Source organism: Amblyraja radiata, chromosome 20 (assembly GCF_010909765.2).
Source record: "Amblyraja radiata isolate CabotCenter1 chromosome 20, sAmbRad1.1.pri, whole genome shotgun sequence".
Lineage (NCBI taxonomy): Eukaryota > Metazoa > Chordata > Chondrichthyes > Rajiformes > Rajidae > Amblyraja > Amblyraja radiata.
In genome coordinates, this window is record NC_045975.1 from 12,750,565 (window position 1) to 12,778,470 (window position 27,906).

Here is a 27,906-nt window from a genome sequence, read left to right on the forward strand (position 1 = left end):
TTAGATTACAAACCTCCTTCTCATCCTCCTCACCAAAATGTATCACATCACGTTGCTCAGTATTAAATTTCAGCTGCGAGATGACCAGTGACCTGCAGTGCTCCCAAAACCTCTGCAAAGATGACCACATTTCCTCATAGGGCATTCATCCTCTCGAAGTAGCAATGCCACCCAATGAGATAACACTGCATCTGGTTATCATCATTTGCAAACGTTGAAACTCGGGTCTTTTGTTTTTAAAAAAGGCAGGAAGGCATGGAACTGGCTGAGGTTTAACTGGCCTCCACCAATGGGGCAGGCTGTGCAGAGTGGCTCTGCGCAGAAACACTATATCTCCTGGTGTCATGCATTTTTGAAGAGTTATTGAGCTCGGCTGTGCATGAATTCAATCACCCAAACACATGCAGGTCTGACACGACAAAGATCACTTGCTCCTCGCACCAACAAAACATCAAGCGTAGAAAGTGTCGCAGGAGATTAAACAGACTCCAGATGCCAGATACATTCACAGATAAACACACCGGGTCAAAGGGACCAACCAACATGGAGGAGGAGGATGTGCAAGTGGCAGGCAGGGTCTGAGACGAGGGTGTCCCCAAGATTACAAGACCCCAACTTGTATTAATAGAACACCTACACACAGCTAAATATTCCAGTGTTTCACCGTCATCAGAGATTTGAGCACACAAACCAACAAACTAACAAGAACTTAGGGGGTCGATTTTAAGGGTTAGAGGCACCCAGCGCAGAAACAGGCCCTTCAGCCCATCCTGTTCATGCCAACCATGATACTTATGTATACCAATCCAATTTACTCATATATTGGTCCATAACAAAACACAAAGTGCTGGAGGAACTCAGCGGGTCAGGCGGCATCTGTGGAGGGAATGGACAGACAATGTTCTTCAGATTCTGCAGTTTCTTGTGTCTCCATTTGGTATACAGCCTTCTATGACCTGGCTACATGGTGTCTAGATCGCAGGGATTGACTTCCCTACCACTGAAGGGATTTATAGGAATCTCTGCCTTTAAAAGGCAGCCAATACAATTAAAAACCCACACCATCCAGCCACGCACTCATTTCACTACTACAATCGGGCAGAAGGTACATGAACCTGTAAACCATAACCACCAGATTCAAGTAGCCCTTGCTTTCCCTCTCTCTCTCCATTCCCTCCCCGTTCTCCTACCCGTCTTATTGTCTCCGACTACATTTTATCTCTATACTTCCCACTCCCATGACACCAGTCTGAAGAAGGGTCTCAACCCGAAACGTCATCCATTACTTCTCTCCAGAGATGCTGCCTGTCCTGCTGAGTTACTCCAGCATTTTGTGTCTATCTTCGATTTAAACCAGCATCTGCAGTCCTTTCCTACCAGATTCAAGAACAGCTTCTACCCAGCAACCAGCAGGCCCTTGAATTGAACACTGCTCAACACTAACTGCAGCAACTAAGATTTTCTATGGGCCATGTCTTTAGGTGTACTATGGATTTCAGTTTTGTTTTATTATCGCCACCTAGTATATTGGTTATCAAAATACTATATTATTGAGTATTATATATTTATCAGTGTTTTATTGTGCTTACGGTCTGTTAAGCTAATGTGTAACAATTGTATTATTTAATATAATATCAAGCAAGTGGGGTGGTTAGTGTGTGTGTGTGTGTGTGTGTGTGTGTGTGTGTGTGTGTGTGTGTGTGTGTGTGTGTGTGTGTGTGTGTGTGTGCATGCGTGTGTCACCGCAGGCCGCCCCCCCCCCCCCCCCCCCCCTGCAACCGCGTGTTGATCTAGTGACAATTAAAAGTGTAGGAATGAACTGTGACAATTAATCACTCTTGGTTCAGATTCTGCTAAATGTTGTGAAAATATCTGCCCCCACCACCTCCTCAGGCAGCACAGTCAAGATTCAAACCAATAAGAGGAAATTAATTCCCCATCAGCTACTGTCCAAGCTGCTAACCTCTCACCCTGTTTGTATGCCCTCTTATCTTAGACACCTCCACCATCGAGGAAGGATTCTTGCTCGATACTGACCATCTCAATCCCCCTGATCATCTCTAACAGGTCACCCCTCGGCCTCCTCCATCCTGCCCAGTCTCACCTTACAAGTACTCTTGCAGAATCGTGTCAGCACCTTCTCCAGCACTAGGAGTTTCCTGGAGAAAGTGAGAGAGGTGTGGAGGTACAGGGAGGGAAGTCTGTAGGTGAGGCCCACCCATCTGGTGGTGGGACGATGGAAATGGGTGCTCATGGAGGCAAGAATCCAGAACCAGCATGCAATGAGAGGGTCGGGAGGGTGACGAGGATACAAGGGAACGAGGCCAGAGTATTTAGATAAAGAGGATGAGAAATTTTAAAATCATGTGTGGACCCAGAGTCAATGTAGGCCCACAGGTGATGGACGAGAAGGTCTTGAATACGGGCTGCAGAGATTTATCAGTTGAAGCTAAGTAGGACGACTGAAGGATACTCGAGTCCAGAAGTAACCAAACAAAAATCAATTAAAAACAGGAATAGCTGTCGTTATTAACAGCACACTATTTTAAATAACTCAGAACAGTTCTATTGCAATAAAGATGAAATAATTAATTTAAGGTGATAGGAGACAAACCTTTCTTTAGTCTTGTTTCTTTATCCGTGTCAGCAGTATCAAACTTAATCACATTACACCAAATAAAACATATCACGAACATTTTTATGGATCAACGCAACTCCACTCCCTGACACTTGTGGGTCATTGGGGAGCAGATGGGACAATGAATGTGCAAGTTCAAATGTCTACTCTCACAGCTACAGCAGCCACTGGTGGGGGCGAGCAAGGATTCATGAGATATTTGGAAAAAAGTAATCAAGTGGAACAATGCAAAACTTGCAACACAGAATAGGGAACTAGTTAGTGTGAGCAACAAGCGTGAGCTCAGATTCCTAAATTATCTTTGTAGAAACAAGAAACTGCAGATGCTGCAACCTTGGCCAAAACACTGAAGTGCGGGAGGAATGCAGCGGGTCAGGCGGCAACTGCGCCAGTTCCTGAAGAAGGGGCCACATCCAAAACATCATCTGTCCATTTCCCGCCACAGATGCTGCCTGACCTGTGGAGTCCCTCTAGCGTTTTGTTTCTGTTTCCCCTCTGATGAATGCGGCCAACTCCAGTCCCAGAGTTTCCATCCATTTGATCTCCTTCATCCCAATAAAATTTCCTCTGCGCAATCTCCTACATGTTTAGTCAAAGTCTTCAAAGAAAATAAAAACACGAAGATACCATTTGGAAACAAATTGGTCAAAAATTCCTGGACGATCCTAAGTATTTCTGAAGGTTTGGCAACCCTAATCTTCCCATCACATGAGCTCATGGGCAACTTGCGGTCAGATAATGCAATGAATATTTCTACAATCCCCATGCGATCATCAAGGAACTGGATATGCCTTTGAAATAAAATAACTTTCCAAAGATGTCGGACTGACTGGGTTGCTTTACTAAGAGCCAAGACAGACCAGATGGGATGAACTGCCTCCTTTTGGTTGTTCAACCTGATTCTGCAATGATTCTGCGTATAGACACAAAGTGCTGGTTTAACTCAGCGGGTCAGGTAGCATCTCTGGAGAAAAAGGATGAGTGACGTTTCAAGTCGCTACCCTTCTTCACACAGGGTCGGAGAGAGGAAAATACCTCTTCAAAGTAGACATGCCTTGAGGAGATTTCGCAGTGGAGCAGACAAAATGTGTAAAAAGGAACTGCAGATGCTGGCATATATTGAAGATAAACAGAAAGTGCTGGACTAACTCAGAAGGTCAGGGAGCATCTCTGGAGAGAAAAAAAGATGGGTGACGTTTCGGCTGGGGGCCCTTCTTTAGACTGGGTCTCGGGACTGGACTGGGGCCAGACTGGAATGGGGCCAATTTGAAGAAGTGTCCCGACTTGAAACGTTACCCATCCTTTTCCTCCAGAGATGCTGTCTGACTTCAAGTCTATCTTCGGTATAAACCAGCATCTGCAGTTCCTTTCTACACATGATTCTGTGTATAACTGACTGACCAAGGCATAGATGCTTGCAAGAGGGACTTTCGAAGGAGAATCAGACAAATATCTGAAAACAGTAAAGTTTGAGAAACTCCCCCACTCAAATTCTGAATTAAAAGAACCCAAGAATATTTTTTTTAATATAAAGAGTTCCATTTTTTCCACGTGGGGAAAAGAAAAAATGACAATCAGTGGGGAAAAAAAGCAAGAGGATTGAGGCTCATTGCATATATCATGAAAAGAGTTAGCACAATCTCGATGGGCCAAACAATCTCCTGAGCTTTAAGCTTGCCTGATCCAAAGCACAGTCTGTGCATCATTTACCTAAGGAAGCATTTGTTCCGTGTTCAAAGCTCATTTCCAATAGTCACAAATTTTTTGGGGGCATTGATCAATGCGTGCCACTGATTTATAAAGCACACACTCCATCACACCTGAGAGGAGCTCTGCAGCCCCTTCCAGTTATGTAAAGCTGGCAAGTCACAGTTCCATCAGTGCAATAGCTTTCAGAACTGATCAGGAGCTGCTCGAGATTCTAGGTGGATTCAGACAGTCACATGGGATCAATTAATACATTCACCAAGCCTTGAATCACTATCAATTAGATAGAACTAACTATATCATCAACATATTACTGCGGGACAAGTCTATTGTGTTGCAATATGTCTTGTTGAGGGCCGAGATCAAATGGATCAGCATTGACTAAAGTCAACTGCCAGAACAATTTCAGAGAATGATGACAGAACTAAAACCAGAGCTATTACTGGGACCCAAAGGAGTGATAGGCAAGGATTGTTAATGGGCACAGGACCAGCCGTGCACTGCGGGTAAAATCAATAAATCCTGGATTTCCTAGAACTAGTGTTTCACTGACATGGACAGCACGGAAATAGCAAAACTCAACCTTTTATCCTTCCAGTCGAATAAAATGGGAGTCAGGCTATCATTGGCCCCGGTTTTGTTGTCTAGTTACAAAATAGAGACAGGTGATATATATGCTAAATAGATGCAGCAGAACAAAGGCGGCTGTGGATAAAGTGAACGCTCACAGTCTTCTTCCCCAGGGTTGAGGATTCTAGAACTAGAGGGCATAGGCTTAAGGTGAGAGGAGAGAGATTTAATAGGAACCAGAAGGACAACTTTTTCCACTCAAAGGGTGGTAGGTGTATGGAATGAACTGCCAGGGAAGTAGTTCAGGCAGGAACAATAACAGCATTTAAAAGATATTTAGACAGGGATGTGGATGGGACAGATTTTAAGGGATGCGGGTAAATGAAACTAGCTTAGCTAGGCAATGTGGTCAGCAAGGATGAGTCGGGCCGAAGGGCCTGTTTCCAGGCTGTATAAATGGGCCTGTCCCACTTTCACGACCTAATTCACAACCTTTTTTACTCGTGGACATTTTTCATCAGGCTAGAAAATCGGCCCGATCTACTTGATGCCACGAGTACCTACGACTAGCATCACGACCTACCTACGACCATGCTGCGAGTATGAGTCAAGGGCAAACTCGGCAGAGGTCGTGAATTAGGTCGTGAAAGTGGGACAGGCCCTTTTAGGAGCAGATATTAAACCTCTCACACCAGAAATAATCGAGAATTAGAAAATCACAATCAGTCATATTTCTAATCACACATCACCGGATGCATGTGAACAAATCTATTTCCCTTTTTCTACCTGGTCTCCCCACTACACATCACTGGGAATAATACTCCAATCTGCCTACACCTGTAGACTGATAAAAAAAGATTCAGTTTCAGTTCACAATTCAGTGGACAGGCAAGGGAGCCGAGGAGATTCTGTAAGTATTGTCCATATATTTTGGAATTCTGAAGAAGTGTCTCGATGCAAAAAATAATCTATAATTTCCCTCCAAAGATGCTGCCTGACATGCTGAGTTCATTGTATTGTACTCAAGATTCCAGCAATCAGTTTCTTGTCTCCATAGAGTGAAAGCTGTATCAGACGGAAACAGGCCCTTCAACCCATCGCGTTCAGGCAAACCAAGTTGGACCCACAATACCTCAACTCTGATCAAGAAGGCTCACCAGCGTCTCTTCTTCCTGAGGAGACTGAAGAAGGTCCATCTGTCTCCTCAGATCCTGGTGAACTTCTACCACTGCACCATCGAGAGCATCCTTACCAACTGCATCACAGTATGGTATGGCAACTGCTCTGTCTCCGACCGGAAGGCATTGCAGAGGGTGGTGAAAATTGCCCAACGCATCACCGGTTCCTCGCTCCCCTCCATTGAGTCTGTCCAAAGCAAGCGTTGTCTACGGAGGGCGCTCAGCATCGCCAAGGACTGCTCTCACCCCAACCATGGACTGTTTACCCTCCTACCATCTGGGAGGCGCTACAGGTCTCTCCGTTGCCGAACCAGCAGGTCCAGGAACAGCTTCTTCCCGGCGGCTGTCACTCTACTCAACAACGTACCTCGGTGACTGCCAATCACCCCCCCACCCCCCGGACACTTATTATCACTTATTATTATTTATTCAAATCATTTGCTATGTCGCTCTTCCAGGGAGATGCTAAATGCATTTCGTTGTCTCTGTACTGTACACTGACAATGACAATTAAAATTGAATCTGAATCTGAATCTGAAGTTGCCATTTTGGACCAGTCCCACTTGCTTGCATTTGGCCCATAGCACTCTGAACCCTGATGAGGCTCCAGAACCTACAATGACTCCTCAGTTCAGTGGCAATAAATGCTGATATTAAAATCTCCCCATCTCAGGTGAAATATTTATCTGTTTCCCATTTTTAATAGATTTATTTAATCTGTGCTGCATTACTCGATAGTGGTTCTGGGGACATCATCCCACCAGGACACAATTTTCTGGAAGCTTCTAACACTGCAGCTCCACCACCATAAAATGGAGACCGGAACTGGAGATTACTCCAAATGTACAATTAAAATAAGCAAGCGTTTCAAAATATCCTAAGGTGTATGTTGAATACAAGCTAGAACATGTCTCTGATTCACTGAGACAGAAAGATAAAAACTAAGCTTGAGGGGTAATCTTACAAAGCTGTATAAATCATGAGGAAATAGGGTGAATGTACAAAGTTTTTTTCAGGGTAGGGGAATCAAGAACTAGAGGGCATAGGTTTAAGGAAAGAGGGGAAAGATTTAATAGGAGCCTGAGTGGCAACTTTTTCCACACAGAGAGTTTTAAGTACATGTGTTATATAAGTCAGATGTGTTTGGATCACGTACAATAACAACATTTAAAAGACATCAGGAAGGTACAGGATAGGAAGCGTTTACAGGGATGTGGTCCAAATATGTGCATATGGGATTAACGTAGGTGGGGCGTCTTGTTTGGCATGCGTGAGGTGAGGCGAATTGCCTATTTCAGTTCAGTTTAGTTTATTGTCAGAGAGAAAAGCTTCTGTTGCGTGCTGGAGGAACTCAGCAGGCAAAGGAAAAAAGGATATGGGGGGAGGGGGGTTGGATATTGCTAGATATTGGAGAATTCAATGGTCACACCGTTGGGTTATAAGCTGCCTAAGCGAAGTATGAGGTGCTATTCCTCCAGTTTACGTATGGCCTCACACTGGCAATGGAGGTGCTCAAGGACAGAAAGGGCGATATGGGAATGGGATGGGGAGGTTAAATGGTTAGCACTGGGAGATCCAGCAGGTCTTGGCACACACACCACAAGTATTTGGCAAAATAATCTACATTTGGCCATGCCGATGTAAATGAGGCCACATCAGGGGCACCAAATGCAATTGACATGGAATAAGGAAGGATTGGGAGGGTGTGATGTTGGTCCATAGATAACCCACCATGTGTAACACTTCCATTCCCCAAATCCCCATTTCTGCTCCAGGATTTATTTATTTTTGACAAAACTTCACCCTTCATCTCTGGATGTGGGTGAAGCTTTCATCTCTTCACCCTTTTCCTCCAGAACGGAGGTTGAGGGGAGATCTGATTGAAGTAAAAAAATAATTATGAGGGGCATAGATGGGGTAAGCAGTCAGAACCTTTATTCCCTGGGCAGAATAGTCCGAGACTAAAGGATATTGCTTTAAAGTGAGAGACAGGCAAAGTTTCAAGGACGTGAGGGTTTTTTTTTTACACACAGTCACCGAGGCGAGTGCATGGAATGTGCCACCAGAAGTGGTGGTGGAGGCAGATACCGTAGTATTATTTAAGCAGCTTTACGATAGACACAAAGATATGGAGGGAATGAGGAGGGGGGTGGGGGGGGGGAGATATGGATCACATGCAGTCAGAGGGGATTCGTTTAACGTCATCACAGTCATCTGGGCCGAAGGGTCTGTTTCCATGTTCTGTGTGCATGCTCCACCTGGTCTCTCTGTTCCGACAACACCTCAACATGTTCAAGTTGGAGCCTGTCCCTGTGCTGGTTCCTCACAGTCCCTGCCAACCCCCTCCAGCTGTACACCTCAGGTCGCCTTAAATCTAATTTTAAAGGAAGATAATACTCTGTTTTTTTTAAACCAAGATTAATAGCTCCCAAGTAATTAATAAAATATGAGGGAAGGAACTGCAGATGCTGGAACCTTGAGCAAATCACAAAGTGCTGGAGGAACTCAACAGGTCAGGCAGCATCTGTGGTGGGAATGGACTGACATTTTGGGGCGGGACCCTTCTTCAGACTGATGGAGGAGGGGAGAGAAGAAGTTGGGAGGGAGAGATGGGGGGGGAGGGACAATGCCAGGCAAATGGATACAGACAAGGAGGGTGTGAAAGGCAGATGAGTGGAGTAGAGATACAATGTGAAAGCAGGCCCTTTGGCCCACCGCCAACCAGTGATCTCCCATACGCTAGTTCTATGTTATCTTACTTTCACATCCTACACTCTAGCAGCAATTTACAGAAGCCAATTAACCTACTAACCTGCTCGTCTTTGGAATGTGGGAGGGAACCGGAGCATCCGGAGAAAACCCACACGGTCACAGGGAAAACGTACAAACTCCACACAGGCAGCACCCGTAGTCAGGATCAAACCCGGGTCTCTGGCACAGTGAGGCAGCAGCCTTACCGCTGCACCTCCGTGAATCAGACGAGGAGTAAAGAGTGAAAGGTAAAGCTGGAGGGAGGGATATGGGTGGTAGGGAAGGTGGGTGGGTGGGTGGGAAGGGGGGGGGGAGGAAATATGGGAGTTAGGGATGGGAGATAAGTGTACGTGGATTGGGATGAGACTGGTGTGGTGTGAGGTGGCGGGAGAGATGGGGAGGGGTGCACTGAAGAGGGAAGTGGGCTTTTATTCAAATTGGAGAATTCAATGTTCATACTTTGATTTGTAAGCTATCAAGCGGAATTAATAACAGTTAAAAGTTGTGAAACTCGGCAACAGATGGGGCCATTTTGTTTTAGTGCATTTATGAACATTACAGGCAGCTGTGTTTATACAAGCAATGCAGTAAAAATGACCCGAGCTGCTGACAGAACATTGGACAGGTGAGGACTAGTGGAGATATAGATGGGCAGCACAGAGAGAATGAGCGAGAGCCCAGGAAAACCTCACCCTCCCTTGGCCTCTTTGAAGTATAAAATAAAATTATTTAATTAAATCTCTCCTCCGTCTCCTTTGTTCTAATGAAAACAAACCCAGGTACGACCTTACCATGCAACTGTACCAACACCGAATTGTTCACTTTCAAGTACGATTCTGACACAGTTGTGGTCAGCACATCGCAAGTCACATGTAACAATGCTCGCTTTCCACTGCATCACTCTCCGCCTCCCCTTCCAGTGCACACACATTGTTACCACCCAGTCACCCTCCATTCCCCTCCTCGATACACTCATCTTCAATTCCCCATTTTCCATACTCCCCTTCCCCTCTCTTTATAGGTAATTAGAACAGGGGGGGAGAGAGAGGGGGGAGAGAGAGGGGGGAGGGCCGGGCTGAGGGGGAGAGAGGCGGGGACGCCTGGGCCGAGGGGTAGAGGGGAGGAGGGAGAGGGAGAGAGAGAGAGAGAGGGGAGTGGGGGGAGAGAGGGGAGGGGGAGAGACACGAGCCGAGGCGCGAGGGGGCGAGCGGGCATTGACTAAAGGAGCGCAGGTTGGGCGGAAGCAGTGTGGACAGGCTGCGGGCGCGCTTCGACCAAAGCTCTCGGCAGCTCTTGGGAAACCAGTCGAAAGCGTGGAAAACAGTTGTGCAGCGGGCCGCGAGGAGCAGAGCCATTGTGACGTCATCAGCTCGTTAACTTTAAAAAAGATTTCAGATTTGTGAACAATTTTAATAAATAACTCAAGAAAATAATGAATCAAATGCTCAGATCAGGCGACTTTTGACATCATGGCATAAATCTCTATCGGAATATGTAAACATTTCACCGTTAGCGCGTCGTGTTTTCGAGGAGATGTGAATCACAGACAAACACACAAATAAATAAATCCACATCCAAGATTAGAGTTTTATAATTATAGAGATACCCTCTAATCCAGGCAGCATCCTAGTAAACCTCTCCTGCACCCTCTCCACAGGCTACACATCCTTCTTGTAATCGAACGACCCGAACTGCACACAAGACTCCAAAATGTGGCCTAACCAAAGCCCTATAAAGCTGTGACATGCTTTCCTGATGTTTATACTCAATGCCCCTAGTTATGGTAGAATATCACAGACCTTCTTTTCCACTCTATAACATTCCAATCAAAATGTGTATGTGAATTAAAACAAAAGAGACTGCAGATGCTGTAATCTTGAGGGAATGGACAGGTGTTGATTTGGGTCAGGACTCTTCTTCAGACCTTAATCTGTCCTTTATCTCAGTCCTTTGGAAAAAGGACGTCACCTGTCCTTTTTCTCAAGAGATGTTGCCTGACCCGCTGCGTTACTCCAGCACCTTGGGTCACTATCTTTGGTATAAACCAGCATCTGTGGTTCTTTGTTTCTACATTCTGTAAATCTTTACGTGTGTCCATAAATTAAGCTTTGTTTAAAGATCAAGGATAAAAGATAAAAGAATATTAAGGGGATAAAGCGACAAGTGGGAAGTGTTTTGGGGGCCTGAATTCTGCTATGAAGCTGATGGGCTGAATGGCCTGTTTCTATGCTCTATGTTGTGTGAAGTGGATTCAGTCAGGAAACAGTTAACTTGCTGGGGCTACAGGGGGACCTATCTGAAACCAGAGTTCAGTTCAGCAGGAGCCTATGTAAATGGTGTAATTTGAGACCAGCCCACGCACTCTCTCAGGGAACTTTACACACAATTTCACTCCCAGACCCACCCCAACCCAACCGCTGAGTTTGTTTTTTTAAAGGCAAAATGGTGCTCGGTAAGATCAAAACTGGAACAAAGGCGACTGTCTAAACTGGGAGAGAGACGAGTGCAAGTGTGGCCAGTGTAAACTACACAAACCGAACACAAGATCCTGAATCTTTGTCAGGGAAACATGCAACTTAAAATTTTCGACCGTTTCAGGAAATGGCACAAAAAACTAAATGTTGTCCCTCCAGCTTTGTTTACATTTACAGAGATTATCGGAATATCCCCGCCTGCTCTCTCCCCTCCACATCTCTCACCCACAGGACACAACGTACAACAAATACTTATTAACCACGGAAAGCCCGGACAATGACTACGAAATAAATGTCACTGTTTAGACTTCTTTCAGCACCCATTTAGCCCTGCAGGACAACACTCCCCAGGTATAGCGTCATTTACAGGGCACACGGTCTCAAACTGGCCTTCAGTCACAAGGGAAACAGATTTGTTTTGATTTTTAATCTTTGCAAATCGTTGGGTCAACCCTTGGCAAAGCACCACATTCAACTTTGGGGGCAGTGCACTGAGTGGGTCAAGGACTGAGATAGAATTGCCAGGGAAGTCTGGCAGCTGTTGGGCATGGAAAAGGCTGGAGAGCCTCTGTTTGCTCTCCTTAAAGCAGAGGTTAAAGGTGTTGGTCAACATCGTCAAAGATCACACCAACTGATGTATGGCGTTTACCGGCCGGATAACACGCAAAACAACGTGTTTACACTGTATTTTTAGTTTTGTTTAGAAATACAGTGCAGAAACGGGCCCTTCGGCCCACCGAGTCCGCGCCGACCAGTCATCCCCACACACCAGCTCTATCCTACACACCGGGGATAATTTACAATTTTTACCAAAGCCAAATTAACCGACAAACCTGTGCGTCTTTGGAGTGTGGGAGGAAACTGGAGCACGCGTACTAAACCCACGCAATCACAGGGAGACCGTACAAACTCCGTACAGACAGCAGCACAGTCAGGATCAGACCACGGTCTCTGGCACTGCAAGGCAGCAACTCTATTGCTGCGCCACCGTGACACCCCAAGCTTCATTACACGTGACATTAATAAATAAACACTAATATCCCAATTGGGCCAAAGGTCCCCCTTCTTCTCCCCCCTCTCTCCGAGGATGGGTCCCAACCTGGCGGTGCTGGCTCGAAGGGACGAATGGCCTATTCCTGCACCCATTGTCTATTGAAATGTTGCCTGTTCATTCCTTCCTCAGATGTTACCTGTCCTCCAGCACTTTGAGTTTTGATCAAGCCTACGTCTCGGTTGATGGAAGACAACTTTTACCCACCTTTGAATTGGATCGTTAATCCTAACACACGCTGCTTATATATACCACGTTCCATAAATTGCCTTAATGAAAGTCGAGCTTGCAGTTCAACCCAATATCTCAATTTAAGTTAACACTCCCGCCAGTGCAGATCTGCCTCCATGCTGTGTAGGAGATATTCAGATTCAGATTCAGATTCAACTTTAATTTAAATGCATTTCGTTGTCTCTGTACTGTACACAGACAATGACAATTAAAGTTGAATCTGAATCTGAATCTGAATCTGAATATCTCCTGCACAGCATGGATACAGATCTGCACTGGCGGGAGTGTTAACTTAAAATGAAATGTTAAATATGGTCAAATCTACCCACGAAAAAAGCAGAAAAACCCTGGAAATACTCTGTAGGTCAGGCTGCATCTGCAGAGAAACGAAGAGGGTTAACATATCAAGCCGAAAGTCTTTGCTGACACAAGAAAATGCAGATGTTGGAATCTTGAACAAATCAATCAAATTAAGAATGATATAGAACTTTTCCAAGGGTGGAAGTGTCAAAGACTAGAGGGCAAAGCTTTAAGGTGAAAGCGGCAATGTTTAAAAGAAAAACACAAAGTGCTGGAGTAAATCAGAGGGTCACGCAGCATCTTTGGAGAATATAGGCAACGTCTCAGGTTGGGACCCCTCTTCAGACTGCTGGACACATTGAATCTGTTTTTGTAAACCAGCATCTGCAGTTCAAGATTCAAGATTCAATTTAATTGTCACTTGTGTCTACAAAGTTTAAAGAGATGTGCGGGGCAAATTTCTTTTACACAGAGGATGGTGGGTGCCGGTAGTGGAGGCAGATAGGTTTAAAATACTTTTAGATAGGCACGTGGGCATGCAGGGAATGGAGGGTTGTAGGCAGATCAGATTAGCTTGGCATCATGCTCAGCACATACATTATGGGCCGAAGGGTCTGTTCTTGTGCTGTACTCTTCTGTGTAGGAAAGAATCATAGTTGCTGGTTTAAATTGAAGGTAGACACAAAATGCTGGAGTAACTCAGATGGACAGGCAGCATCTCTGGGGAGAAGGAATGGATGACGTTTCGGGTCGAGACCCTTCTGAAGAAGCGTCACCCATTCCTTCTCTCCAGAGATGCTGCCTGACCCGCTGAGTTACTCCAGCATTTTTTAGTCTACCCTGTACTCTTCAATATTCTATGGACATCCATAGACTACATGTTGCTGGAAGTACTATGTCTTTTTCTTTGCTTTCAAAAATGTGAAGTACAATTGCTGTCAAACGTGCCAACACAAATCAATTTTATTTTCAGATAAATAGATAATCTTTAGATTCAGACCTGTAACCATCAAAAAGCAAGGAGGAAGGATGCATTAAGGATGCCTGCATGCATTGAATACAAACAGATGGTGCCTTTTGTTACTTTGTTCCCGACCAACCGACCCTACATTCCTGATACAACCATACGAACAGCAGAACACAAAGCCCAAGGGACTTCCTCAAGCCATTCCAAGTGTCAATGAAATGGAAATCTGTCTTCCTACCAAACAACAGCTTGCCATGGAGACACAAGAGACTGTAGGTGCTGGAATCCTGAGCAAAGAACAAAGTGCTGGAGGAACTCAGCGGGCCAGGCCACATCTGTGGAGGGAATGGACTGGTGGCCTTTTGAATCAGGACTTTGCATTCGGGCTTTGAACCCACGTCACCCCTTTGCCTCCGCAGATACCGAGTTCCTCCGGCAATTTGTTTTTTGCTCTAAATTCCACCATCTGCAGTCTCTTGCATCTAGAAATATGATACCAACCCATTCAAATAAATGTTTGAACAGGCAACTGAGAGCTTGTCATGCAGCATCACTGAAGAGAAGGAGTGGGTGACATTTTTGGTCGAGAGTGACATTTGTGGTTCTGAAGAAGAAGGGTCTCGACCCGAAACGTCACCAATTCCTTCTCTCTAGAGATGCTGCCTGTCTCGCTGAGTTGCTCCAGCATTTTGTGTCTATCTTTGGCTTAAACCAGCATCGGCAGTTCCTTCCTACACAACTGAAAGCTTGTTTCGGACATTGCTCTTCACGCTCATGTCAGAGGACAAGGAAGTGGGCTCAGGGAAAGGTTCCCCAGCTGAGGTGACAGATGGCAAGCTCCATTGACCACAGCAAGGGACCCAGTTTGGACAGGGTCACCACAAGGTCTCCATGGTCCTGTGGCAGGGAAAGTTATGCCCCAACCACTATCCTGCCCAAACCTGAGGGGAAGAACACACAGCTTGACTGTCAGCAACGTCTCACACCAACCCATTATCTTCAGATGTGTGGACCACAGTGATGCCCAGTGTTGGTGACCGTTTATTATTGTCTCGTGAACTGAAGTACAATGAGAAAAAGTGTCTGCGTGCCATCCCGTCACACTCAATCAAACTTTATACGAGAACAAAGAGAAAAATACTAGAATGTGGAATATATGGTGTTACAGCGTTCCAGTTTTAGTTACACAGAAAGTACAGAAATTTAAAAAGTGCAAGGTCCACAATGTGATAGGTTGAGGGATCAGGACTACACCCTGGTTTATGGGAGGCCCGTTCAATAGGCTGCTAACAGCAAGGAAGAAGTTATTCCTATATTTGGCGGTACTTGATTTTAAGCTTTTGCATCTTCCGGCCCATCACTGTTTATCTTACAACGTGCATCAACTTCCCAGGAGTAATTCCAAACCAAATATTCCAACTGCGCCCGGATCCCGGGAGGAAATCACGAGCTGTAAACGGGCTCATGAACGCTCTCCAAATGCCACCAAAAGTCAAATACATTAACAAGCCACAAACCATATCAAGTTCCTCACTGAAGAAGGGCAAAACCCCACTCCAATGTAGAATACATAACTGCAGAAATGGTTTGCAGATGGTGTCATCTTCACCTCGGGGTGAAGATGCAATTACTCACACTGGGCTGGGCTGGGCTGACATTCCTAATTTAGTCATGATTTGGTACGGAGACTCTCCGTCAAATCTCAACAGGCAACTCTTCCAAATGTTCTCCCAGAATACGGTTTCAACCGAACAGCTTCCACCAGACACAAGCCACTCTGGCCAAGAGTGAATCTCTCTCATTATAGTTTAACCCTGCCCCTCACTCAGTATTATGTTAGCATTCTCCAATGCAGCACGAGAAACAATACCACCTCCATCCACATTGGTCAATATGGGCTGTAGATAGGCAGCACCAGGCTGCACCTCAGGTGAGAGGGGAGTAGCCAACAGAGCACTTTGCTTCTTACTCATGATTCCAGCGTCAGCACTTTCTTGTGTCTGTCTCCCTGTATCAATGGCTAGTCTCATGGTGGCCGTGATAGAAGTAGCCAGTTGGGTCACAGGGAGAATGTGCAAACTCCACACATCCAGACCCCAAGGTTAGGATTGAACCCAGGATGGTAAGACAGCAGCTCTACCAGCTGCGCCATTGTGCTGCCTAATTTACATTGGAGAGGAAATCTGGCGTTCTGATCCCATTTGGACTGTGGGAACTTTGGACAACTGGAATGCCACTGATTCACTCCTTCATTTTGAACCAGCAACACACACACAGTTCAGGGCAACTAATAAGCTGGTATTGCCAGTGAGGAATGCTCACCATATACAGTTATGAACTGTATATCATGCACACGCACGCACGCATACAAACAAACAAGATGAGAGTTTTAGAACCATTCAGAAACTTTTTTGCCTGGGGTGGAAATGACAATGGCTGGAGGGCATAGGCTTTAAGGTTAGAGGGGAAAAGTTTAAAGGTGGTGTGCTGGGCAAGATTTTTCTTTTTAAAAAAGGGTGGTGAGTGCCTGGGGTGCACTGCGGGGGGTAGTGGTGGAAGCAGATGTGAGAGCAGCATTTTAGATTGGCACGTGGATATGGAGGAATCAGGTGCAGGCAGAGAAGATGAGCATAATTTGACATCATGGATGGCACAGACATAGTGGGTGGAAGGGCCTGTTTCAGTGCTGTCCTGTTCTATGTTCTCACTCCTTGCCTCCCTCTTAAACCCATCCGCACCATGGAAGTAAGAGAGAGAGCTGCACATTCTCACCACTCTCTGAGTAACTCTCACTTTTAGCATCTTGCACACCAGGGGGAGGGAGGGACAAAATGAATCAAGTTTACGCTCCTAGAATTGTTTAAGAAGGAACTGCAGATGCTGGAAAATCGAAGGTACACAAAAAATGCCGGAGAAACTCAGCGGGTGCAGCAGCATCTATGGAGCGAAGGAAATAGGCAACGTTTCGGGCCGAAACCCTTCTTCAGACTGATGGGGGGTGGGGGCGGGGAGAAGAAAGGGGAAAAAGGAGGAGGAGGAGCCCGAGGGCTGAGGGAGAGATAGGAAGGGGAGGAGACAGCAAGGGCTAACAAAATTGGGAGAATTCAATGTTCATGCCCCCAGGATGCAGACTCCCCAAGCGGAATATGAGGTGCTGTTCCTCCAATTTCCAGTCTCCTCCATGGTCAGAGCGAAGAGCAGCACCTCATATTCCGCTTGGGGAGTCTGCATCATTGGGGCATGAACATTGAATTCTCTCAATTTTGTTAGCCCTTGCTGTCTCCTCCCTTTCTTATCTCTCCCTCAGCCCTCGGGCTCCTCCTTCTCCTTTTTCCTTTCTTCTCCCCGCCCCCACCCCCCATCAGTCTGAAGAAGGGTTTTGGCCCGAAACATTGCCTATTTCCTTCGCTCCATAGATGCTGCTGCACCCGCTGAGTTTCTCCGGCATTTTTGTGTACCTTACGCTCCTAGAACATCAGCGAGAGTCCCACAACCAGAGTTTGTGTGAAGTCAACAGATAGCCTGGTTTCCATTAAATTCAAAAGCCAAATAAGGGTGGTCTCATCAAAGCCATTGTCTGGATAAAAAGATGACATCATCTACATCATGAAAGGGAGAGTTTTATCAGCCAAATCAAATTAAAACTACAAATGCAAATCCTTATGTTTAACTTTCCTCCACCAGTCAAGTTGGAGATTCTCCAGCAGTACAAACTGGTTCGCTATTAATTGAGCAGCCTCTTGTATTCATTTGCATTCTAATTTTCATGGGGTTTTGTTTTTCTTGTTTTCCCCTAATTTTGGTACACAGTTCTGAAATCTTCGGGCGGGGGAAGCTCAGACCCAGTCTCTGGGCTGTGGGTAACTCCGATTTGGAAATTAATTTCTCAGTGGCTGGGCTGGTCGAAGGCAGGACACGACAGCCAGCGAGAGAGTGGACAAAAAAATAATAATCTGCCACCAGGTAAACAGTGAAATAAGCAGAGGCCAGAAAGAAGGGAAGATAAGACATTGTTTTGGATTAGGAAACAGTTACCAGGGAAACAGTTGCTAATTAACGATATACTTGGCCAACAGAAGGGCAGGACAAAGGAAAGACAGCTAAAGCAGGCGTTATCTCAGTCAGTGTGCCATACGACATCTAGCGCAACCTTCCATTCCCCCATAACAGAGCTGCCCGTGTCTAGGCCAGCACTGCGGAATGACTTGGGAATAAAATGGGTTCATGTGAGTGAAGAACTTGGGAAGTAATCAAAGCTGGAAGATGATGAGCCCGCCATTAGCTCCGTGCTTGCCGTTACCACAGGACCTACAAATAGCAACGCAATTCTAATGCAGAAAATGCAGGAGTCTGTGCTTACACAGCGGGATCCCACCAACTACAATGTAACTAACTGTATGATTCGTGCGATATCGGTGTTGAGATTGGTTCTGTATTTCAAGCTGTGGGATGCACTGGCATGCCACTCTGAAACACCTTGGGCAACTCACACGACATATGGATAGGAAGGGCTTTAGAGTGATGAGGGCCAAATGCAGGGAAATGGGACTGGCCCAGCATACCAACTAAGTCGGCATGGACAAGGTGGATGAAGGCCCTGTTTCCATGCTGTACAGCGCTATGACTCCATGGCATGTAAGAGTCAACAGCATGGTTGTTGGTCTGAAGTTATCTGTAGGACGGGATGGGGATAAGGACAGCATGATTCCTCGGCTGAAGGATGAGTGAGCCAGTTGCGGTTTTTTTATAAAGGGCAATTTTCTTAATGGTGCAGGAACTGACATGAACAATGACCGTTTCTCCTCCAGGTGATTGTCACAAGGCCATAAGCGATAGGAGCAGAATTAGGCCATTCGGCCCATCAAGTCTACTCCGCCATTCAATCATGGCTGATCTACCCCTCCATCACTAACCCTATTCTCCTGACTTGGCCCCAGAACCCCCATTGTGCCTCTCCATCTGAACTACTCCTCCCTTCCCCAGTCAACTCAGTGTAAACCTTCCCCAACACCATGCTCCCCAGAAAGTATGTTGGTCCCACTCTGGTTAAGGTGTAACCCACCCCACCTTCCCCTGAAATAGTCCCAATGACCCAAAAACCTAAAGCCCATCTTCCTGCAATATCTCGTCAGTCATCTATTCATCTAACCCATCTTTCTATGCCTACACTCGGTAACTTGTGGAACCGAAAGCAATCTAGAGACAACAACTTTTGAGGTCCAGCTCTTTAAATGGCTGTGTAGCTCCTCACACATCAATTGGAGGACCTCATCCCTTCCCTTATCTATGTTATTGGTACCTACATGTACAGCATCCTCTGGCTGTTCACACTCCCCTGTCAGAACATCCCAGACATCCGGGAGGGCAACACACCAACCTGGTGTCTTCTATATTTCCACAGAAATGCCCATTGCTCTCGAGTTATTCACGGCCAACTATAGCTCTGCATTGTTTCCTGGGCTATTTTCTGCAGCAGTTTCAATGAAGACTTACTAATATTTGATTCATTTCTCTGTCATGACCCCAATATAACTTCTCCTGTCTCATTCTTTAAAGTCCCACATTAACTTTTGCTAGTATTCTGGTAGATGTAGGAACTTTGAATCTGTATATTGTGTTAACTAATTTACACTTGTAATTTACACAGATTAACCTCTACTGTGCCGAGGCCAGACGTGTGCACGCGTGTATTCACACAAGTGAGGGAACAGGCAGAATCGGGTGTGAATGTTTGAGAGCATTTTGTGCATCCAGGATAACACAAGGATGTGTAGGTGGAAGGCAAGTTGGGGTTGACTTGTTTGTGAGTCTACGCACTTCTAATTTTAATGAAAGGGGAACGTGATTCTTTGAGTTTAGTTTAGTGTAGAGATACAGTGCGGAAGCAGACCCGTCGGCCCACCAAGTCCGCACTAACCAACGATCCCCACACATTAACATTACCCTACACACACGAAGGACGGTTGTACGTTTATATATTTATCAATTTTATCAAGCCAAATTAACCTACAAACCTGTACATCTTTGTGGAGTGCAGGAGAATACCCACGCAGGTCATGGGGAGAACATACAAACTCTGCACAGACAACACCCGTAATCAGGATTGAACCCGGGTCTCTGGCAGTGAAAGGCAGTAGTTCTACCGCTACACCACCCTTGCACATTTACCTGCTGACGAATGCCATTGGAGAAGAGGCGCAGATTTAACAGCCTGCTTCCAAACCACTTGCTTAACAGATGGGTGGAAATATTTACACAGCACGAAAATGTTGGACAGTCTACCAGCTACTAAACAAAAAAGGTTACCATTTTTTCCAAAGTAACCACTGCTAAAAAAAACTGGCTTGAAAGGAAATGAACGAAACTGGCAGGTGAAAATTGACGGACTTAACACTCCGATCTACAGCACACGTCCACACAATATGATACAAAGCAGCACACGCTTTGATCCGGGCAATGTACAGTGTCAACACACTCAGGAGCTCACCCTGCATGGTTAGGGCGAGGCAGGGTCTATGCGTCTCATCCACTCTGTGATCCCGGAATTTGCAACGTTACTTATTCTGCCCGACTACGTTTTATTTCCAATTAATTCTTTAAAGTTATACTAGAAAATTACAATTTCTTTCCTCTGGCAGAGTCCACGAGACCATCTTGGCTGAGACAACCAGGAAGTAGAATCAGTTTGCATGGAGACAAGGAGGCGGTGAGGCCAAAATACACAGGTGTGAGTCATTTGCAGAACCATAGCGGCAGGAACACTGAATGGGGGGGAGCATCAGAATACGAAACAAGAGTACCTTGTAACAAAAGTGATGCAATAAGGAACTTGTGAAGGAAAGGATGAATGAATGTGGTCAATGGTTTAGAGTAGCCTGGAGATACAGCACAGAAACAGGTTATTCTGCCCAATGAGTCCTTGCTGACCAGCCATCTCCCAACACCAGCACTGTCCTACACACCAAGTTCAATAGTCTAGGAGCAGAATTAGGCCATTCGGCCCATCAAGTCTACTCTGCCATTTAATTATGGCTAATCTATCTTTCACTCTCAATCCCATTCTCCTGCCTTCTCCCCGTTATCTATTACATCCTTACTAATCAAGAATATGTCTATCTCCGCCTTAAACATTTCCTTTGGGACAATATCCACTAGGGACAATTTGCAATTTTACCAAAGCTAATTAGCCTACAAACCGGGGAAAACCCACACGGTCGCGGGGAGAACGTACAGACTCCGCACAGACAGCATCTGTAATCAGGATCGAACCCGGGTCTCTGGCGCTGGTAAGGCAGCGATTCTACCACTGCACCACCATGCCGTCCTAATGGTGTTTGGATGACAAATACAAGGAATATTTTTCCTACACAATATTACACGGACATCAACTAAGGAACAGTCCAATATTGATATCGTATTGTGAAGGGTTAATTGGTATTTTCACAACAATGTCACATGTCATACAAATCTTTCATTCCATCTCAGTCAGAGCCTGAGCTATGCAGCACGGAGCAGGCCCTTCAGCCCACCTTGCCCATGTCGACCAAGTTGGCATTCAGGGTTGGTCATATTTCCCTGCATTTGGCCCATAACCCTCTAAACTACTGTCCACCTCAGTGCAAGTTCTAAATCCATACTTGGTGACCGTGGATGACACTGATGCACACTTCCAGCAACCCAAGTTCAATCCTGACCTACAATGTATAAGGAGTTTGCACATTCACCCCGTGATACCACACCCCGAATGTGTGGGCCAGTAGATTACTTGGTCAATCGCTCCTTGCGTAGGAAGGTGGTGGAATCAGGGATTAATATCTAATTTAATCAACTATGGACACAGCAATCATGCAAAATGAAGGCAGATCGAAAGATGCTGGTGTGGAGCCAAAACCCTACCATGGTTCATTTGGCCAGACTGGACAATTTGTGCCCTGTAATCATGTGCAGGTAACTACCTACTTGATTAGTAACTTTACAGATGAACGATTATTTTCGTCTTTGCCTTCGTGACTTCCAATGCATGAATTATCTCTTAACGGCATGATGCAACGGACCTGCGTACATGCAAGACTTCTAGTCATACAGATGGAGAGCCTGGCTTCAGATGAAACAATCATTTGCTACATTATGATATTGAAAGAGAACAGATGACCTGCAATAGTCAAAAGCATTCATGGTAGCATATTTTGTTGAACCAAATCCTTAGCTTTCTCTGTGCATTTTCACCGAGGAGTTCAATATATAAATTCTAACACGTTGCCTTCTAAGTGACACGAAAACTTCTGGGATGTGGATAATTCCCATTTCTTGGATAAAACATTTTATTGCAAAATAAACACAAACCACATTGTGTCCAAAATCCTTTTGATATTTCCCCTTCCCAGTAAACGTTTAACTTATTTAAACGACATTTTAACTTTTTAAAAATACATTTAAACAAATACAGGGATAGGAAAGGTATGTGGGGATACGTGTCAAACAAAGGGGGTGGGATTAATGTATATGTGAGATTAGTGTATATGTGGCACTTTAGTCTGAGTGGGCAAATTGGGCCAAAGGGCCTGATTCCATACAAGAGTTCCTCTACAAGACTACTTTGTAATTTAAAGACATCATAAGAACTATAAATAGTGGGCTACAAGAAAAAGCAAATCAAACTTACAATGTCTCCCAAGATCCTTGGGAATAATATAGAAACTAAATCAGTACAGCACAGGAATAGGCCCTTCGCCCCGCATGGTCCATGCTGAACATGATGCCAAGAAAAACTAATCTCATTAATTAAGCTGTATATAATCCATATCCTTCCATTCCCTGCACAAGTCTCTTAAACATCTCTAGCATGTCTGCCTCCACCACTACACCTTGCAGCATGTTCCAGACACCCACCATTCTGTGTAAAAAAAAAACTTGCCCCGAATATCCTCAAGGATATTGAATATCCTCAATAACTTGCCTCTCTCACTATAATGCTGTGCCCTCTAGTCCTTGACATTACCACCCTGGGGAAAAGACTCTTACTGTTTACCCTATCTAATTTTATATAGATTCATTGAGTCATCCAGCACGTAAACTGGGCATTCGGCCCATCTTGTCCACAGCGAACAAGATGCCCCATCTTTGTTGGTCCAGTTTCCCTGCTTTGGCCCATATCCCTCTAAACATTTCCTATCCATGTACCTGTCTAAATGTCTGTTCTAATATCTGTTTCAACTACCTCCTCTGGCAGCTCTTTTCATCTACCCAGCACCCTCCAAATGAAAACATTGGCCCGCAGTTTCATATTAAACCTTGTCCCTCTCACCTCAAACATATGTCCTCTTGTTTTTATTTCCCCTAACCTGGGTAAAGGATCCCGGGAATACTTCTGTTAGGTCTCCCCTCAACCTCCAACAATCCAGAGAAAACAATCCAGGTCTATCCAGCCTCTCCTTATAGCAAATATACTCTCATCCAGGTAGCATTTTGATACACAATTCTGCTCCCTCTCCAAACCCACCACATGCCTCTTTTAACGGGGTGAACTGAACCGGACACAATGCGCCAAATACAGCCTGACCAAAGTCCGAAAAGCTGTGTCGTGACTTGCTGACTCTTATAGAATGAATAGAATAGAATGCCATTTTATTGTCACTATACACATGTACAATGAGATTAAAAGCAGCTCCTACTCAGTGCAGACATGTAATTAGTGCAAAAAAAAAAAAAAAAAATTTAAATACCCTGACCGATGAAGGCAAGTGCACGACTCGATCTACTTGTGTTAGAAATACATGAATAGTGCGTGAAGAGGACTTAAGAATAGAGTGGAATTAGGAACATTTTGACAGTAATTAATAAAAGCACCTAATTTCAATGCAACAGATAGAACCAAACCAGGAAATAGAGAAGATCTTGGCTTTCTTTAATTGACTGAATTCTAAACTAACGAGTGCCAATCTAGTTTCAGTTTGTAGGATGAAGCCACTGCACAGAGAAACATTCAGGACCCCACAATGCAAAACAGCGTTTATTCCTTTCGCGCCCATCACTTCCTTTCCAGAAACTCTCAAAAATGTATTACAGCCACTAAACATGTTTGAAACTTAGTCATCGCTGTGATGTTCAACAAAGCAACCGCCAATTAGAATAAAACAAGCTCCCAAAGACAGCAACGTGATAATGAAATGGTACTGGTATTGGCTCATTGTCCTTCCGAGCAGCGAGATGCAGTAAAAAGCTTTTGTTTGTGTGCTATCCAGTCAAATCATACTATACCAGACTGCAATCAAACCATATTCAACTGCAACAGAAGATAAGACACAAAATGCTGGAGTAACTCAGCGGGTCAGTCTGAAGGATTTCGACCCAAATTCCTTTTCTCCAGAGATGCTGCCAGAACCGCTGAGTTACTCCAGCACTTTGTGTGTCTATCTTTGGTGTAAACTAGCATCTGCAGTTCGTTCCTACACCTTCAATTGCAACAGATTGATTAAAATTGAAAGAAAACAAGTCCTTCGGCCCACTTACAACACGCTGAGTATTGATCACCATTTCACAATGGTTCTATGTTAACCCATTTTCTCATCTACTCTCCACACACTAGGGGCAATTTACAGTAGCCAATTAATTTACAAACCCACACATCTTTTGGATGCTGCCAGAGGTGGTGGAGGTAGATACGATAGGAACATTTAAACTTTCGGATAGGCACATGGATATACAGCGTATAAAGGAATATGGGTCATGTGTAAGCAGAGTTGATTACTTTAACTTGGCATCATTTTCAGCACAGACATTGTGGGCCGAAGGGCCTGTTCCTGGGTCGTACTGTTCGATGTTGCACGTACATGCTGCACCCGTACTCGTTGACCACAATCAGTGTGAAGAATTGAAGCTGGTTCAACACATGACAAGACACAGCCATTGGGCCCAATCAGCCTGAGGCAGCTCTGCTTAGCCCCTCTCACTCCGCACAAAGCCCTGCAATGTTGTCTCTCCTTTTCTGATATTTATCCTCCCGGCGAGCGCGGTGCAGCCGTGGACCCGACACGGTGCCGGTCAAGACGAGCCCGGCGGCCAAAGTGACCGGCGAGAACAAGGGACAAGGACGAGCAAGGAGGGACTCGGCAGGGGAGGGGAGGTGAGGAGGGACTCACCTGGAGAGAGGGGCGAGAAGGAAGAGGGACCATGGTTCAGGGCTATGTTGAATACTTTTTGTAACTTTATCGGCACCAAACTCTTTGCATACTTGTATATTGTTTGCAAAATAAAGAATTTAATTGTACCAAGTACACATGACTATAAAGTATCAATCTATCAAACCGCGTCTCTTTAAGATCCAGTTCATTGTTTCGTCCACCATATTGTTTCTCGGTGTCTATAGCGGATCATAATACTTTAAGCTGCTTAGCCTGTTACAGGGTTTGATCACCTAATTTAATTAGATTTTTTTTCCAATCTTACCAATCGTTTTGTAAAATGAAGAATACAAAAAAAATTGAAAAACCTGCGTTTAATATATGTTTTTTAGGAGTACCATCACAGTAATAGCTCTGTTAGGATGTAGTGAATCTTGTCCAAACTGAGAATTCTGGACCATAACAACTTGCTTTGAAGAAGAAAATGTCTCTTCTGTCCCCACTAAGTATTGTGTGAAATATCCTCTTGTTGCTGACACAGGAAACACTTGGTCCCACTTACCCTGACGTCTGAAACACAGGCCTGTAAATGATCAGTCCAACACAGTGCGTCTAAAATCTGCCCTTCCTTTAAAAGGGATTCGTGTGACCGAATTAATCTCCAAGACAGAATACCAATCCTAGGTTAAAGATGTTATGACCTAAATTCTAAACCTTTCTTGTAATTAGCGTCAGGGTACCTAGCCCAGCCACTCGGCAGCAAACAACTCCTCTCCTCCCCCCCCCCCCCCCCCCCCCCCCCCCCCCCCCCCCCCCACCACCACCACCACCCCCCATCTGGCCTTGTATCCACACGCCAGCTGCAAGACTCGCTTTGTGAGCACAATACTTGTTTTTTTTAATGCAATTCCCTCAGAATGACAGCTGCAGAGCAGAAAACTGCCACCACTCGTGATTGCAAAGCATCGCATGTGAAAGGAAAGTCTTCCCCTGGTTTCCATTACTTCATTCGAAAACTATGCAGAGAGGCATTTGGTTTTAGGGGTTATGGGGAGGGGGGGGGGGGGGGTGTGGAGAAAGAGGCGAGGATGAAAGAAACGAGGGAGGCACGGAGACAGGAGCTCAGCTGGCAGCTGCCTTGGTACCATCTGCTCCCAGTGACGTCTCTCTCTCTCTCTCTCTCTCTCTCTCTCTCTCTCTCTCTCCTTCTCTGCTGCTGCTCTCTCGGTGACTCACCGTACATTTTGCCTTCGTCCGACAGGATGATCTTCCTTCTCCCGCAGGGCGGGTAGATGGCCAGTGCCTCCTGGAAGCTCTGCTCGATGTCCGGGCTCCACACTCCTTCCGCGTCATTGTCCAACGGCTTGTCCGCCGAGTCGGTCATCCTGTCCAGGTCCTCGGCAGGGCTCTCGCTGCCGCTCCAGTTGTTGGAATCTATGGCGATACCGGATTTCCCCAAGCCCTAGGCCTGGAGCCCACCAAGGAGAAAATCTGGGGAGAAACCAAAAGACCCATACGTTTAATACCTGCATTTAGCTCTTCAATGCACATGTGCATAGATACACCAAGCATTTGAGAGACTGCAGATGCTGGAATCCTGAGCAAAAACAAAGCGCTGGAGGAACTCAGCGAGTCAGGCAGGATACGTGGAGGGAAATGGGCAGACATTGTTTCAGGTTGGGGCCCTTCTTCAAACTCCTGTATGTGGCCCATGTCCATCTAAACATTTCCTATCCTTATACCTGTTCAAATGTCTTCTGAAAATTGTAATTGTAACTACTGCTATAGCTTCCTCTGGTAGCCCATTCTAGATATGGACTACCCTTTGAGTACAAAAGTTGCCCGAGGCCCCTGTTAAATCTCTCTCCTTTCACCTTAAGCCAATGCCCTCTAGTTTTAGAATCCTCTAACCTGGAAAAAAGACAGTGTTCACTCTATCCGTGCTCCTCATGATCCCGAGCACTGCAATAAAGTCGCCCCTCAGCCTCCTATGCTCCAAAGAGGGAGGAAATAAGGCTATCCAACCCCTCCCTCTAGTTGGGCGACCAGAACTGCATACAGTACTCCATGTGGTCTCACCAACAACTTGTAAAACTCATCTTGATGTCCCAACTATTGCACTCAGTGTCCTTCCCAATGCAGGTAAGCATGCCAAGCACCTTCTTCACCAGCTGTTCTTCAGTCCCCACTTTTAGGGAACGATGCACCAGATCTTTCTTCCACAACACTCTCCTGGGCTTGACCACTTACTGGGTGACAGGTTTCACGGATACCTGCCGTTAGCGGCACGAGTCTCTAAGTTGCGTCCACGAGTTCCGACGTTACAGCTACGTTAATCGTACGTTATTACGAGTTTGAACTCGGGGTACCTCTTGTGTCAACTCGCACCGTGAGACAGGGGTTTAAGTCCTTCCCCGGTTTGAAATAACAAAGTGCATCATCTAAGGCAATTCTTCTCCAAGGAGGTATCAAACTCATCCCAAGGGTCAACCTGGTAAATCCACACTATATGCCCTCCAAGTGAGTTACTTGGTACAGAGACTTTAATGGATACGATAATTTAATACATCTCATTAAAATTACAGCAAAATATCCTTACTCTTGCATTCCAGATCCCTTGCATTGAAAGCTAACTTAGTTTAGAAGACTATGATTTAGAAGAATGAGGGGGGACCTCAATGAAACATACAGAAAGGCTTGGATAGAGTGAATGTGGAGAGGATGTTTCCACTAGTGAGAGAGCCTAGGACTAGAGGTCACAGCCTCAGAATTAAAGGACGCTCTTTTCGGAAGGAGGTGAAGATAAATTTATTTAGTCAGAGGGTGGTGAATCTGTGGAATTCTTTCCCACAGAAGGCTGTGGAGGTCGTCAGTGGATATTTTTAAGGCATAGATAGATTCATGATTAGTTCAGGTGTC

At 45.4% G+C, this 27,906-nt stretch overlaps 1 protein-coding gene across 10 annotated transcripts in view; it reads right to left on the reverse strand.

Annotated features, from left to right (window-relative positions):
• tead1 (TEA domain transcription factor 1) overlaps positions 1-27,906 on the reverse strand; it is a 174,269-nt gene that overhangs the window by 71,595 nt on the left and 74,768 nt on the right. For all 10 annotated transcript variants that reach the window (XM_033038855.1, XM_033038853.1, XM_033038852.1 and 7 more), the window contains exon 3: positions 26,224-26,478. In XM_033038855.1, coding sequence (XP_032894746.1) covers positions 26,224-26,371 — 148 coding nt within the window. In that variant the 5' untranslated portion in view covers positions 26,372-26,478. The remainder of the gene's footprint in view (positions 1-26,223; positions 26,479-27,906) is intronic.